General features: G+C 47.2%; 2 protein-coding genes across 3 annotated transcripts; one reads left to right on the top strand and one right to left on the bottom strand.

Annotated features, from left to right (window-relative positions):
- Positions 1-3701: 3701 nt before the first annotated feature.
- NDUFB6 (NADH:ubiquinone oxidoreductase subunit B6) lies at positions 3702-6393 on the bottom strand (the record flags this gene model as incomplete). Of its 2 annotated transcripts, XM_082006966.1 has the most annotated exons (4): positions 3702-4095; positions 5402-5446; positions 6041-6133; positions 6214-6393. In XM_082006966.1, the coding sequence occupies 4 exons, from the start codon at positions 6391-6393 to the stop codon at positions 4027-4029; spliced, it is 387 nt and encodes a 128-aa protein (XP_081863092.1). In that variant the 3' UTR covers positions 3702-4026. The 2 variants fall into 2 exon arrangements, with proteins under 2 accessions (XP_081863092.1, XP_081863093.1); XM_082006967.1 differs by lacking the exon at positions 5402-5446.
- Positions 6394-6766: 373 nt separating this feature from the next.
- Positions 6767-12088, top strand: EEF2KMT (eukaryotic elongation factor 2 lysine methyltransferase; the record flags this gene model as incomplete). Its single annotated transcript, XM_082006952.1, has 8 exons — positions 6767-6844; positions 6928-6990; positions 7937-8017; positions 8236-8337; positions 8529-8662; positions 9502-9803; positions 11127-11276; positions 11988-12088. The coding sequence occupies 8 exons, from the start codon at positions 6767-6769 to the stop codon at positions 12086-12088; spliced, it is 1011 nt and encodes a 336-aa protein (XP_081863078.1).
- Between the last annotated feature and the right edge of the window lie 2524 nt (positions 12089-14612).

Here is a 14612-nt window from a genome sequence, read left to right as displayed (position 1 = left end):
TGGCCCTCTCTAGTTGGAGAATAAACGTATAAAAGTAACTTCGCCCAGTTACAATGCAATTTCAAGTAGTGGATGAATGCCAGCGCATTCTGTTAGGAAGTCACATGAACTGGGATTCACATCACCTCATTTTAGATGGATAAACCGAGGCATGTAATTTGTACTGGGCATCACATCTTCGTCTATGAGCAATGGAGAAAGACGAAGAGTTCCTGTTATTCCAGATAAGTTCCTACTTCTGTCATTGATTACAAAGAAAACCAAACATTCAGCTGACGCAGCAGAGGCATCAGTATTTCAATGAACTGCATTCCTGGAAACGAATGCCTTAGTAGCACTGAAAGCCTCGCTGAAGGCAAGGTGTCATCCACTGCTCTGCCCTGACCAAACCTCGTCATCACAGAAAGCAATCGCATGTTTCAGGCAGTGTAACGCCACGCAGACTGTTCCCCACCATCTCCTCCACCTGACGTGCCTTCCAAAAGGACTCATTCCATGTTTTTTCCTGGGAACTGAAGTGAAGCTGGCTGGCCTGTAGCTGCCTGGGTCATCCTGAGCCTCTTTCAACAACGGTGCAAAACTTGCTTTCCTCCAGTCGTGAAGGCTCTCCCCTAGTCGCCGCGACTTTTCACAGCTGACAGAGAGCACCTCTGCAAGAACATCAGCCGGTTCTCCCAGCACCCCAGGCTGCAGCCCGTCCAGCCCCGTGGACTTGCACAGTTAAGATCCAACAAGCAAACGCTGCATGAATCCTCATGGGTTCCACTGCATGTCAGCATAGACACAAGCGCTGATGAGATGGCTCCATATCCTCAGTGTCTCCTCCTCTGGTTAACGAGCTTGCCTGGCACTGGCCGTGAGCTAGTACGCAAAAGGGATACCCTGTGGGGTGGGAGAAATTGGGAGCTGAGCTGGAGCAGACCCAGCCAGCCAAGCATGAAGGACGGCACGCCCAGGGTTGATGAGCACTGGAGGATGCACAGGGATGCTTCTTGGCCGAGTTCGTGCAGCCAGTGCTGGAACCAGCAGCTCCTGCTTGAGGCGCATCAGGTGAGGGAGGAAGGACTAGCGTGTTCAACCACTCGAGGATCTTCCAGTCATCGTTTCCCAAGACACCAAGCTTTTACTGAGTGCTTCCCTCCGTCCTTACCTCCTGCTCTGCTCCAATTAACCTAGCATGGGACTGGCAAGTGGCTCTTTTCTGGTACCTGTCCTCAACCCTCTCATTTGCAGCCTGAAGAGCAAGGAGGTCCTGATGGCTCTGCAAAGGGCTGGACTGAAAGTCATGGCCCAGAGCATATGGTCCATCACCTCTTTGGGAGAAGGTCTTCCTCCATGCGTCCTTGAGCCATTGTGATGGAAGGCTTTTTGCAGCAAGACAGGCGCCAAGAAATGTAACTCTTGACTAAATATATATTATATATCTACCACTGACCAGAGTGATTTTTTTAGCTAGTAGGGATCTCAAAAGAAAGTTATGTAGCAGATGTACTCCTGCGTGTCCATATGTGTATGGTGTATGCGTGTAACACAGAGGACATTTAAGGGAACAATATTGTACAAACCCAGAAGAGTTTTGGTTTCATTGTCTAATGCATCACCCACATTTAGCGCAAGAGGGAAATAAGACTCAAAGAACTTGCGAAGTGTAACTGAGGCCCAGCATCCCCCCCAAGGGAAGAGGCACACTGTATTTGTAGAGACGCACATTCATTGCACAGGTCCAACGCGCTGTCAGCGGTATGGTGTCTTACAACGGGTGGGTGCTCCTCCTGCTCGCCCAGTGCCATGTGCTGTCCTCTTCAGTGGGACAGGCGAGGCGGTGGTGATGAATGCTCCTGCCATAACTGTGCCGGGACACGTTCCGTGTCCTTTATTGTTTTTTTTGATGGGGTTGTAACAGTCAAACCCCTCCCTGTTTGAGGGAGAGGTATCCATTCCCTCTACCCAGGGAGGGTTATCTGTTCCCGAATGCCTAGGCAATCGCGAGCCCCATGTGACAGGCTCTACGGGTTGACCCACAACCAGTTCTTGAGACTTGGGACCGAGTCTGTGGCCTAGAACAGCCACTTAGGCCCCACATCTTAGGGACGAGGGGGATAAGGAGTGGCTCCAGAGCTGTGGGGACGTCCATGGGACCCTGGGGGTACCACGAATTCCCTGTAGTCCTGGCAGGGGCCTCACTAGAGGAGGAGAGGTGTCAGGGCTTCCCTGGGGGAATCTGGGAGCCCTGGGGGTATCAGGCATCCCCATGGGTATGGGGTGTCCTCAGGAGATGTCACAGTCCCCAGTTCCTCACAAGCATTGCAGAGGTGCGCAGTGGGATCTTGGGGCACCCCAGCCAGTCCCTTGTTAGTGGGGTGGGGGTGTCAGGGGCATCCCCAGCGGTCACTCACCAGTGGGGCGGTGGATTCGGTGTTAGCTTTGGGGCCAGGCATGTGCAGGCGAGGGCCAGGGGACGCCTCCTCCTCTGCGGTGGCGGTGGGGTCGGCCAGGCTGAGCAGCAGCAAGTTGGTGCAGGCGAAGGTTCGCTTCAGGCTGCAGCAGTTTGGGGGAGGAGCGCTCCTGGGGAACTCCGTGCTGGAGGGACTGACACACCATGGGGCAGAGGTGTGTCAGGGACCCCCATGGCCATGGGAAGGAAGCACAGGTCTCAGCGCCCCTGTGGCCCCCACAACCCCTCTACTAGCCCCATCACCCCCCTACTGCCACTGATAACCCTCAGTAGCCCCCATTAACTCCCCAGTCTCCCTCTCGACTCTCTTACCTTCCCCAGTGCCCCCCAACAGCCCCTGCTGACTCTAGGCCACTCCAGGGACCCTCATGCTTCTCCAGTAACCCCCTCCAGAGCCTCCCAGTGATGACCTGGAGGACCCTACTGCCCTCTCACAGCACACAACTGCCCCTCCACTTGGTTCCCCAGTTGCCATCCCACCCTGAGCTGCCTTTTACCCGAGGAAAGAGATGGATGCGGGCTTGGCGAGGGCCTGGGGGGCTCCTGGGCCTAGCAGAGGCCTTGGGGCTGCGGGCTGAGCATGGGTGCTCGATGTGGGGTCCATGGCCTCCCTGATCTCCTTCGACTGCAGCAGAGTTTTCACCCCTGCATTGGCCATGGCCCTGTTGGTGAGAGTCCCTGTCAGAGCGGTTACGAGGGGTCTGGCTGCCCCCAGGCACAGCAGGAGGGCTCCTGCCTGTCACCTTGACCTCACAAACACTGGCTATACTGGTCACATGTGATTCCATGAGGTCATGAGGGACTTCTGCCCCAGCCCCTCCCCTTACGTGCCTCAGGTTACCCTTGGATTGCTGTTTTAACCATTTCTATCCCCAAAGTGGCCACCAAAATACTTAGAATCATAGAATATCTCAGGTTGGAAGGGATCCATAAGGACCATTCACTCCAACTCCCCGCTAATCAAGAGGCCAGTCTTCCCCAGCATGAAGTGCCCCAGGTATGTGGGGCCAGTGAGGGCAGGAAGACTCCAACTCAGAAGGGCTGAAGACAGAGAAGGAAGTGTAAAGAATTTGGCAGCAGTGCCACTTCTGCTACCCTCTCTTGGCAGAGAAGTGGGATGACAGAGGCAGAAGCTTAATTTTCACTGGAAGTCTCTGTCAGAACTGGTTGGTAGACAAGGGCTTGCTAGACTGGAAGAGGAGAGCCGTGGTGTGGGTGTGCAGGAGCTCACCACGACAGCCTTCCTTTGAGCAGACTACTCCACAGTCCCCTGGGACATACAGCGTCTCTCCTGTTACTATGATGCCCACATTGTCCTGCTGCCAGATCTCATAAGGTCAGATAAAAAGTTGAGGAAGGGGGATTGGAGATCACCAGGCCTCAGCAATAAAGCTTACCAAAGGCAAAAGAAACTCCCGTATGAGTAGCAACTGCAATAATGTGGACTAAGGAGAAAGTAAATGACAGAAAAGCTGAGGCGATGCAGAATAAAGACTCTTTTATAGTCTATAGAGATAAAGCAACTGCAGTTCTCGCCTTGTTCGCTGAAGGAGGAAATCAGCTTTTAGCCATCAGTGGTGCCCCTCGGGTTCTTCTTTCAGGGGTGGAATAATTTCTCCCGTCTCTAAAATTCTGTCCCCCTGATGGAATGAGAGATCATGGTGAGCATTTCCTTGTACCCTCAGTCTCTGCCTTCACACAGCACAGTCTGTCAATTAAGCTGTCACTGTCCCCACTTCCAGACAAAAAAAAAAAAAAAAAAAAACACCAACTTTCTACAACTTACTCAGAACACTCTCATTCACTCAGCATTTCCCAGGATGCTGAAATAACATTACAGCCAAATGATCTGAAATCTGTACTTGCTTTACCCCTTTCTTTTCAGCTACAGAACAGGAACGAAACATTTCGAGACTCCATTGTTTTAAAAATGTATACTGGACTTACAGCACTGCCTAACCACCTTCAACATGGCGCAGCTTTAAGTAAGTCTCCAAACCCATGGCCTGTAGCCCACGAAGAGCTATGTAATCCCTCAAAAATCAAGCTGAGGCCCAACTGCTGTTTGTTACAGCTTCAAGTGCTGTCTTGGCCTATAGAGCTGACCTAACTCGAGTGAATACTTAGGCTGAAGTCAGAGGCGCGCAGTTTGACTTTCTGTATGTTGTTATGTGGTTGTTAAGGATGGAACGCTTTATAATTTAATTTCAGCTAAAACACAATTAGGCAGGTGTTACGCAAAAAATGTGCAGCTGTCAGAAAGAGCAGAGCTAAACTTCTACGGGAATATTTGCCCACTGACTTGCTACTCCAATCAACAAGTAATGGCTCAGAGCAGCCTGAAAACAGTAAAGACCAAACAGTCTGACACTCTCCACTTCATAAAACTCATCCCAAGCTAAGGTGGCATGACGCGATCTCTCTGGGGACGCCTGAGTGCAGGGGACCTTCAGGGACGCCTGGGACCAAGCTTGTGAGGGCAGAACCGACACGCTCAGCGGCAAACTCCTCCCAACTCCTGACAATCACCACTCCTGTCAGTGAGGAGAAGCAGAACCGCTCCCCTCTGTCATTCCATGCATTATTAATCACGCTTTCACAGAGGCTTTAAACACCCAAACCCTTTCACAAAGACGCTGTTACTGCGCGGTTCCCCATAAGGGAACGTTTCTCTTTTCTGCCCAGGATGCACGGTGCTGTCAGCCAGGTACTCGAAGGTCTGCCGCTACCACTGAAACAGGGACTGTCTGCTCTGAGGACAAGATGAAAACTGCTCAAAAATACTGGAACTGTGCTGATCCAAGGCAGCCTGACCACAGTTATCAAGCTCATCCATCTAGAAATTCTCCCTGCACAGCTACTGCATAACCCACACTTCTCCCCAAGTCACCCCTTTTCTGCCTGTTTTACAAAGCTGAAAGATAAAACAAGTATTAATGGACTTACTGGGAATATCCGTGGATTTGACATAACGACACCATGTGGCGTTTTCTGAAAGTGGGGAAGGGGAAGAACAGAGGAAAAGGGTAAAGAAAAAGGAGTGTTACCCAGATGAAATACAAAGGATTTGCAAAATGGGGAAAAGGACCCTTCTAAAACACAAGCTCTACTGAATACAAGGCTCATTAAGCCGGGTTCTTTCCCCTAGTTGAAGAAATACCCGAGGTTAATAAAATTACAGCTCCCAAGCCAGGCAAGACTGTAGAATTGGAATGTCTGTCCCGTTGTCAGTGCACTGGCCATTCCCCTTCCCCACATCAGCAGCCGCAGTCTGGTTACCCCCAGGGTCACTGTTCCTCCAGGAAAGCAAGAATTAAGACACAGCTTTCCAGCAGCATGGTCAAAGCCGGTCACCACCAAAAAGATCACAAAAAACTCCTACGTGTGGCACCCAAGCAAGGAAAAACAAGCAGTGACCAGACCTTGGGAAGTCACTTTACCTTAACCAGAGTGTTCATACACCCCTGAGGCACCTGCTCGTTTCATTGGCCCCCCGCTTTCAGAGCTTCTTACGGGGTTTAACCCAGATTCCCCCCACTCTCCCTGAACCCCCTTCTTCACGCGTCCTTCGGGGGCCGCACGCACCATGACGTGGTACTTCACGTAGTAGAGGATGATCCAGGCGGGGACCAGGACCCGCGTCAGGATGAAGCCGCCGGTCTGGTAGGCCTTGTGCACCTGCGGGGCACAGGGACGCGCGTCAGCCCCGGGGGCGGCGGGGCCAGGATCGCCTGTCCCCCCACCACCGCCCCGCTCACCTGGTGCCGCCAGAGCCCCCCGGGCTGCAGGAACCGCTCCCAGAAGGCGGCCACCGGCCCCAGCTGCCGCCGCGGCAGGACGGGCTCCCGCTCGCTCAGCTCCTGGTCCCGCAGCCAGCGGCGCCGCAGGGCGCGGAGCTGCTGCAGCCGCAGCTTCTCGTCCTCGGTGTAGCCGCTCATGGCGCCGCCGGCCTCGAGCTCGGTCTCGGTGCGGCCAAGCCCGGCTCTGCGCGACGAGCGGGCGCCGTGTCCTTCGCCACGGCGCGCGGCACTGACGTCCTCAGGGCGCGCAGCAGTGCGTCATCAACGCGCGCGGGGGTGGGCACTGCGAAAGCCCGAGCCCGGTAGGCGCGTGTGGGGGGAGGGCTGTGCAGCGCCCCCCGCGGGCCTGGATAGCTCAGTCGGGAGAGCATCAGACTTTTAATCTGAGGGTCCAGGGTTCGAGCCCCTGTTCAGGCGGAAGACGCCTTCTTTCTTTGGCGGCGCCTCCTCGGAGGCCCCGCCCCGGGGCGGCGATCAGGCGAGGCCGGGGACGCGCGGCCTGCTCGGGGCCATGGCAGAGCCGGAGCTGGGGCTCCGCTTCCAGCGCCGCTTCCTGGCGGCCCGGCAGCTGCGCTCCTTCCCCTGGCCGGTACGACGGGGAGCGGGCGGCCGCCCTCGAGTGATGGCGACCGAGGGGAGGGGGAAGCCTCAGCTTTATTTCCTCTGTTTTAGGAACTTGAACAAAACCTCCGGACTTCCCCGGATTCCTCCCTGCTCGTGGATATTCTGCATAAGGTAAGATGGCATGCTTGGTGTCACAGTGGTACCACCGCGAACGCGCGATGATGCCTCGTGCAACCAAAGCAATTGCTGGGGTTTTTTGTCATGATTACAAAGAAAAGTGACTTTTTGTCACAGTTTTCCTTTGGGAAACCACAGCCACTGTGGGAATGCATCGACCCTTAGACTTATAGAAGGGTTTGGGTGGGAAGGGACCTTTCAAGGCCATCCGGTCCAACCCCCTGCAGTGAGCAGGGACATCTCCAACCAGAGCAGGGTGCTCAGAGCCCCGTCCAGCCTGACCTGGGATGTGTCCAGGGATGGGGCATCCACCCCCTCTCTGGGCAACCTGAGCCAAGGCCTCACCACCCTCTCTGAAAAATTTCCTTATATCTAGTCTAAATCTGCCCTCTTTTAGTTCAAAACCGTTACCCCTTGTCCTGTTGCTACAGACCCTGCTAAAAAGTCTGTCCCCATCTTTCTCCTCAGCCCCTCTCAGCCCTGGCAGCTGCAGGAAGGTCTCCCCGGAGCCTTCTCTGCTCCAGGCTGAACGCCCCCAACTCTCCCAGCCTGCCCTCACAGGAGTTTAAGCACCTTTATGGTGCTTAAACTTTGCATGTGGACTGGAAATCGCAAATAAGGCAGCTAAACGGAAAAAGAGAGAAGCGAACAGCAAAATAGAGCTTAACTGGACTCTCTTTCTGCTTGGTTTTGCCACTTACTTTCTGAAAAGTGAAAAACACATTTGCGGCCGCAGATCTGTAAACTAACAAACTGACCAGAAGTCACCAAATTTCATTTTCTGGCTCAGCATCACTTCTTTAAGCTACAGATTGCATCACAATTTCATGACACAGCGTCGACTAATGGCTCCCATGTCTTTCTCTGGCCCTTTGCCACCTTTCATAAAATCTTCACTTGGTAACTGGTTTCAATTGCAGTTGTTGTTTTCTTGGTTTAGACTGTTCTCCACCCGCTGTGTGTGAAATATCCCCCTTCCACCAAGTACAGAAGATGCTTTCTAACCGAACTCATCAAAAAGGTAGTGGTTACTTTTCATGTTGGTTGCAACTTTTTGGTTTTCTTGAAAATAGGCCGTTTTTACATTATGGGCCAAGCTGAATGATTTATAATAACAAAGAATAGCATTCACTGTAAAAAATTATGGCCAACGATGTATTAAAATGGGAATTAATGTGTGTATGTTTTCTGCTTCATGGCAATTTGATACCCGAAACTGCCCGGCTCTCCTTCGCGCAGCATGAATCCACAGCAGCTGAACCCCTGGATGAACTGTATGATACACTGGCAGATATTTTAAAGGAAGAAGAATCTACTCACTGTTACAAAAACTACTTACTGGTAAGAACTAATGCCGCATTGTTATAAATCACTCTTAATTATCTGAACTGAGCAGTAAGTGGCTTTAAAAGTAACCACCCCCAGAAACCCAGAGTGCATCCTACCTTTTTCCAGGCGCTGATAGCAATTCTAAACTGTAAAATCCATTGTCTGTGCTGATCCATCTTTCTTTTCTTGCGTGGGTCCTCCAGCCCACGGGAGAATCTGTTACCCTTTCCGAGAGCGTGGCGATAATCTCCGGAGGAACCACGGGCCTCGTCACATGGGATGCTGCTCTTCATCTCGCTGAATGGGCAATAAAGAACTCCACAGTTTTCAGTAACAGGTAAGGACAGCAGCACAGACGGAGGGGTGGGGAGGGAAGCCAAGGTATTTTCTTTCATATTGTGAGTGAGCTACGCAATGTTAATTTAATAATATACAATATTTACCCCCCATTTAACTGAAATGACTACAGTCTTTTGCTACTGGCTAATGGCTGCTCTCATCTGTTCTGCAACAGTCCAGCTTCAATCTAGGAGAGGACTTCGTTGTTATTTTAAGACAGGTTTTAAGATCAAAACCATTACACCATGCAGTCAGATGTGCTCCCTAAAGTAGGCTGTTAAATTTCAGCTACCGCACTGTCTAGCCAGTAGCTTCGGCTAGCATGCTTCACTCCATGATGGGACTCATCTCGCCTAACTTTAGATGATTGATGTGCAGGTGTGCACATCGAATTTCATAGTCTAGACTTTGTTCAGAAGCAGTCGAGAGGAACAAGCACTTTTGAGGACAGATTCAGCTAAGTTGTTAGTTTTAAGTATCAACCTTACAAGGAAAGGAACTGTCCTGAAGTGTCAGTTTGTCTCCACCGGCTATGAAAAGAACTGGACAACCAGTTTAGATGGAGAAAACTATGATGCAGAAGTCTAAAAAGAGGTGGAAATGCTTTGTACCATATGCAAAAGCAGTATTTCAAGTACTTCATTTTTATGCTTATAATTGCATCTTTGGTGTTTACCAAGTCTACCAGTTATTTGAAACAAAAATTAGATTGTAGATGGTTTACTCAAAAATTATTGAAACAATCTGTAACTGATTTTACCTTTAGATAGAATGGTTTTATTTCCTAACTCAATTTAGAGTCCTAATAAGTACTACTTTTATTCCATCACCCTTCAGGACAGTCTTGGAACTGGGAAGTGGGATCGGCTTCACTGGAATTGCAATCTGTAAAACCTGCAATCCCAAGGCATATATATTTAGTGACTGCCACCCCTGTGTTCTCAAACAGCTGACAGAAAACATCCGTTTGAACGGCTTTGTCCTGGAGTCTGAAACTACTCATCTGACGGAGTCCCAGGGCCAGCAGACAGAAGCAACGAAATACCAAAACCCAAAACTAGTTGTTGCAGAACTTGACTGGGGCTCAGTGACAGAAAAGCAACTGTTGGATCTTCAACCTGACGTCGTCGTTGCAGCAGGTGCTTTACGCTTCTGATTACGCCTCGCTGTGTCCTGTCACACAGGAGTAAGCAGGTTAGAGAGAGAAACGCAAAGGTGTTTGTGTGCAGGACCCAACTCCAGTTACGGTATCTGGAAGTGTATGACAGATCTTCTCCCAGTTCATTTCACCATTCTGTCTTTTTCAGATATTCAACAGTTGTTTATGTAAGGCTGAAAAGTAAATTATTTTTCCCTTCTGGATTTAAACAAAAAAAAAATTTTTTTTTCTTTAAAATCCAGAAACAGAAGATGGTAACTCTGCCACTTTGAAAAGCCTAATCCATAAATGTCAGTCTTTTCATTCTCTTTGAGGGCTAACAGATATTTTTAAAGAAAATAACTTTTTTGGGCACTTGCCTATGTATAAATCTGGAGGGAGTTCATAAAAATCTAGTAATGGAAAATCTACCAATAGTAAAATTTCTTAGCTGTAGCTACAGGATTTTACTCCCTGATTTGGGGCTTTGCAAAGCAAAAATTACCTAAGAATTTAGGTGAAGAAATGTGATTAAATATGTGAATCCTGTAAAATGAGGTCACTCTCTGTATGTTACCCAACGCCACCCATACTGTTCTGAGAACGTACAAACCAGCCCAAGCTGGACTCACGAAGGCAATTCAAAACTGAAGATGATTTATTGCTAGCTACTGTTTGCTGTTGCTAGTTACCGCAGGACGTTACTACATTGCATCAAGAGTAACTGCTTGCTTACTTACATCAAGAGTAACTAAGTCAACATGCCTCAATGTTTCTGTGTAGTAAACAACCACCTCTTTAGTACTGGTCCTGAACACAAGACTGACACATTTCAGAATCGTGGTGCTAATTAGCAAGGCTGACATTTTGTACCCCTTCGTGATCAGTTTTACCTTTCATCACTATTTCTGCTCTTAAGAAATTTATTCAAGATGAAAACTGCTGCAGTTTGAATTGAGTCTTTTGCAATCAGCCTTTAAAATACAGATTTTGAGCAATGCAGGTTTTTTTCTCCTAAGGACAGTTGTAAGAGAGTAACAACGCTCAGTGTTTTTGCTGTCTCCCTTAAGATGGGCTTAAACACAGTATCTGACAGTCCAATTACAAAAAGGAGTAGTGATTTTTAGCAATTTTATCATATTAGAGATGAGGACCACTTAACATAGCATGTAAATAGAGGCATTTTCCAATATCTCTCTTGGGGAATTTTTAACCCCCCAAGTACAAAAATTCTATTTTCCAGCAAGGTGAATACTTTGGTTTTGTTTTGTGGTTTTCATTCTGCTTTTTACTCAATTCTCAATAAATATTGAATGCTTTCCAGATGTGATATACGATCCAGAGATAACTTTAGCCCTGACCGGCATGCTACAAAAACTCTCCACTTGCAGAGCAGATAGAAAACCTCCCGAGGTCTACGTTGCTTCTGCAATTCGTAATCCAGACACGTATCACCTCTTCCAGGCTGAACTTGGTAGGTGCCTTTTCCATCGAGTGCATCAATAGTTTTGGCCTCTTTCCCCATTACTTAATCTGTAGTAGAGATGAACAGGAACATTTTTTGGTGGTGGGTGTTGTCCAATAGTGAGATTCTTATCCTAGAGCTGGATTGAAAAGCAGTCTGCCTAAGAGCACTAACTTTTCCACGTGGATTTGATCAGGAGATTGGAACTTAGCTTTTTGCTACATCCTGCCTATCACAACTCGCATTTGTTAAGAGTGCCAGCTTGAGATGATTTCCAAGTGTGGTGGCAATAGGAAACTAAGAAAGGGTTAAGCTTAGAGAAGAAACATCTGTGCTGCATTGTCACAGTGATAATGTTCAAGATGCAGCCTAAAACCTTTATCTTGACTGTTCTTTGGGAGTTTAACAATATCCCAAACAACTAGAGAGTAAATAAAATCAGGAGGGATTGTGGATTTTTCTTCATATACTCTTCACAAGCCTGTCTTTTGCAGTCTACTAGCTGTACAGCTGGTCTACAGCAATTGGTTATTTCACAAAATTACGCTGAGTGCGTAGCAGCAGCATTACTGTTGATTTTTAAAAATACATACTGATAAGCATTTACCTGTAGCTTGCTTTAACAGCATGCTAAAGACCTCTTCTTACACAACTTCACGTGCAACTTTTGCTCTTCCTTTTATCACGCAGAAATATGATTCGCATTGTTTCTCTTTACAGATAAAGTTGGGATCGGATGGCAGATCATTCCAGCCCACAGCAACAGGATTTTTCTCTATGACATGCAGCCAAATGTAACTATTCTACAGCTATTTATATAGACTTGGCAAACATGACATAATTAGAATTTTCAGACCAACAGGAGCTATCTCGTCCTTGCAATGTGATTATCTTGAATTCTAGAAACATGCGTAAGAGGCACTGACGACACAACTATATGCACCGACCCTTGTCAAAGTGAATTACGTTTCTTCCTATAAGTGTCAGCATGTATGCAAGCAAGCTGCTGCCCCTAAAAAGTAGCCATGAACCTCATGCAATAGAAAAAAAAAAAATCCCTAATCATACTGCACTTTGAGTCTGTAGAAGACAGCAAAATTGAACTGTATTTTTTTTTCCCAACTGTGTTTTGATTTGTCAATAATGGAGGCACATCTGCAGGCTCACAGGATGAGTATCTCACACCAAGGGAGCAAAACAATGTTTCATAGTAATAAATATTTTTTAATATTAAAATCAGCTGTGATGGTCTCCTGTTTTTTTATACTTGTCTATATATACTTGCAGTACAGGTCATCTTAAAAATGACTAATGAATAATACCTACAGTGAAGGTAGTAGATAGTGTCACAAGCTTACATGATGCTCTAAGAGGAGGTAGTAGAGTCTGCTGTCAATCAGGTGCATCTTTACTCTGCAGTGATGACAAAAACCAGAACTTGATTTACCTTTCTTTCACATAAGGACTGTCACTTTCACAACTAGCTATCGGGAAGCCATCCTCTCAGACGGGCCAGAAAACAAAAAAAGAATCGTACTCCCTCGCAATGCTCTACATATACTGCAAGGAGGAAGAATTGAGCTCACCTTCTTTGAAACTTTCCATAATCTATCATTTTCCTGTCAGACACTGTTGGTCCTCAAGCAGAAAATAAATATGCTGCTCTTTCTCCTGACTTCCTTTTCTGTACCTTTGTTTAAAAGCCACTTAAAAGAAAATTAATAAATACTTTAGCCCCCTCCTGTAGTAATGGAGAGAAAATGGATGACGGGTAACTTGAAGAATCATCTTGCTCTTCAAGCTGGAGGAAGCCACAACTGCTAGTATTAAGCTGGATATACAAGTAACCCCACCTCAGGTTTTAGCTACCTCTCCCTGAGAAGGAAGAATTCAGAGGTACTATTTACAGAGTAAATGCATGCTAGCAGCCCAAACAGGAACTCCTTTATCTCCCCTTACACAAAATTCTTCAAGTCACTCAAAAATTCTGTACAGATGGCTCATTTTGGATCTAAAAATTTTATTACAGGTTTATTACAGGAAGATGGAACCTCTCTAAAGCTTTCAGCATTACTGTGGAATTAGAGAAGTGCCTAATTTACCTCTGTGTGCACATCAATGGCTAAACAGCAACAGACAAACTACCGGACAGGATTTTGCTTGAAAACAGTAGGAAAAAAAAATTTTGAAAATTGGCAAATAAATCTTTATGGATCATTCTTCAGCCAATAAACTAGTGAAATTGCCAAACTCCCGCAGTAAGCAACTTGGACTCTTATTTTCACCTTCCCACCAGTGGAACCAAACCACTGTCAACAACCTTTTTTCACAAGAGAGTGTGTCTACTCTAACCACAGTGCAGAAGGCAAAAGGCAAGATTAGCAAATGGCTGTCTAGCTTGACAAAAGCAGATATTAAATGATTTCTCAGTAAGAGGGTTTAAAAATGCTGCTAGAACCCTCTGTAACCATCTACCACCACTGAATGAAGAACTCTGAAGAGTCAATGCGAGTAGTAATCACATGGTAAACCACACACATTTATTCCTTCAATTTTATAATCCAAAAGGTGATGAAAAAAGCATCTTGTAAGCATTAGGTCTGCATATGAACACTGATATTAACAGTAAAAAGATGAAGGGTATACCTGAGCGAGCACTCAAGACAGTGAAGTGCCCTTTTATTAGGTTATACATACTTCAATAATAGCGTTTGTTTTTATTTTTTCCTTTTCTATTCATCTGTTCAAAAAAGGGAGAAATTCTATGTTCTTTCTCAAGGTAAACGGGCATCTTCACTTCAGCGTACAAGGACAACACTCACTGAGAAGTCTATTTTCCTCTAAGTGTTCAATAAAGCTGTCACACACCAGTGGCTGTGCTTTCACATTCTTGCACACACATTGTAAAAAGGACAACAACTTTGAAACAAAATGGCTGCATCTCAATAAAGTCATACAAGAGAGTATTCTGCATTTGTGTAGGGAAGACTAGTGAAGAATATGAACTGATTGAAAAAATAAACACCCCACTGTATTCTCAGCTCAAATAAAACAATTCAAAGAAAAGGCATCTCCCATCCGCAAGAAAACATACCCAAATCGCCTACTGTGACTGTAGTGCTTACTGTACAACAGGTACAACTGGTAATAGTTCAGCTATGTGTTCAAGTATCTTCACCAAAAAGTGACCTTTAAGCAGCACAGGTAACAGATTTTGCACATACTGAGTTATTTCCTAGAGTAACTAACCCTCCCTCCCACTTTCTAAAGATTCACCCCAAGTGGTAAGGAAGGCAAGGCAGTCCAGATGGCAAGGCTCAAGCTCTTCAGCACCGGAACCGTGTC

The sequence above is a fragment of the Phaethon aethereus genome, assembly GCF_964289735.1.
Source record: "Phaethon aethereus genome assembly, chromosome: 15".
In the NCBI taxonomy this organism is placed as follows: domain Eukaryota; kingdom Metazoa; phylum Chordata; class Aves; order Phaethontiformes; family Phaethontidae; genus Phaethon; species Phaethon aethereus.
This window is presented reverse-complemented; position numbering and strand designations above follow the sequence as displayed.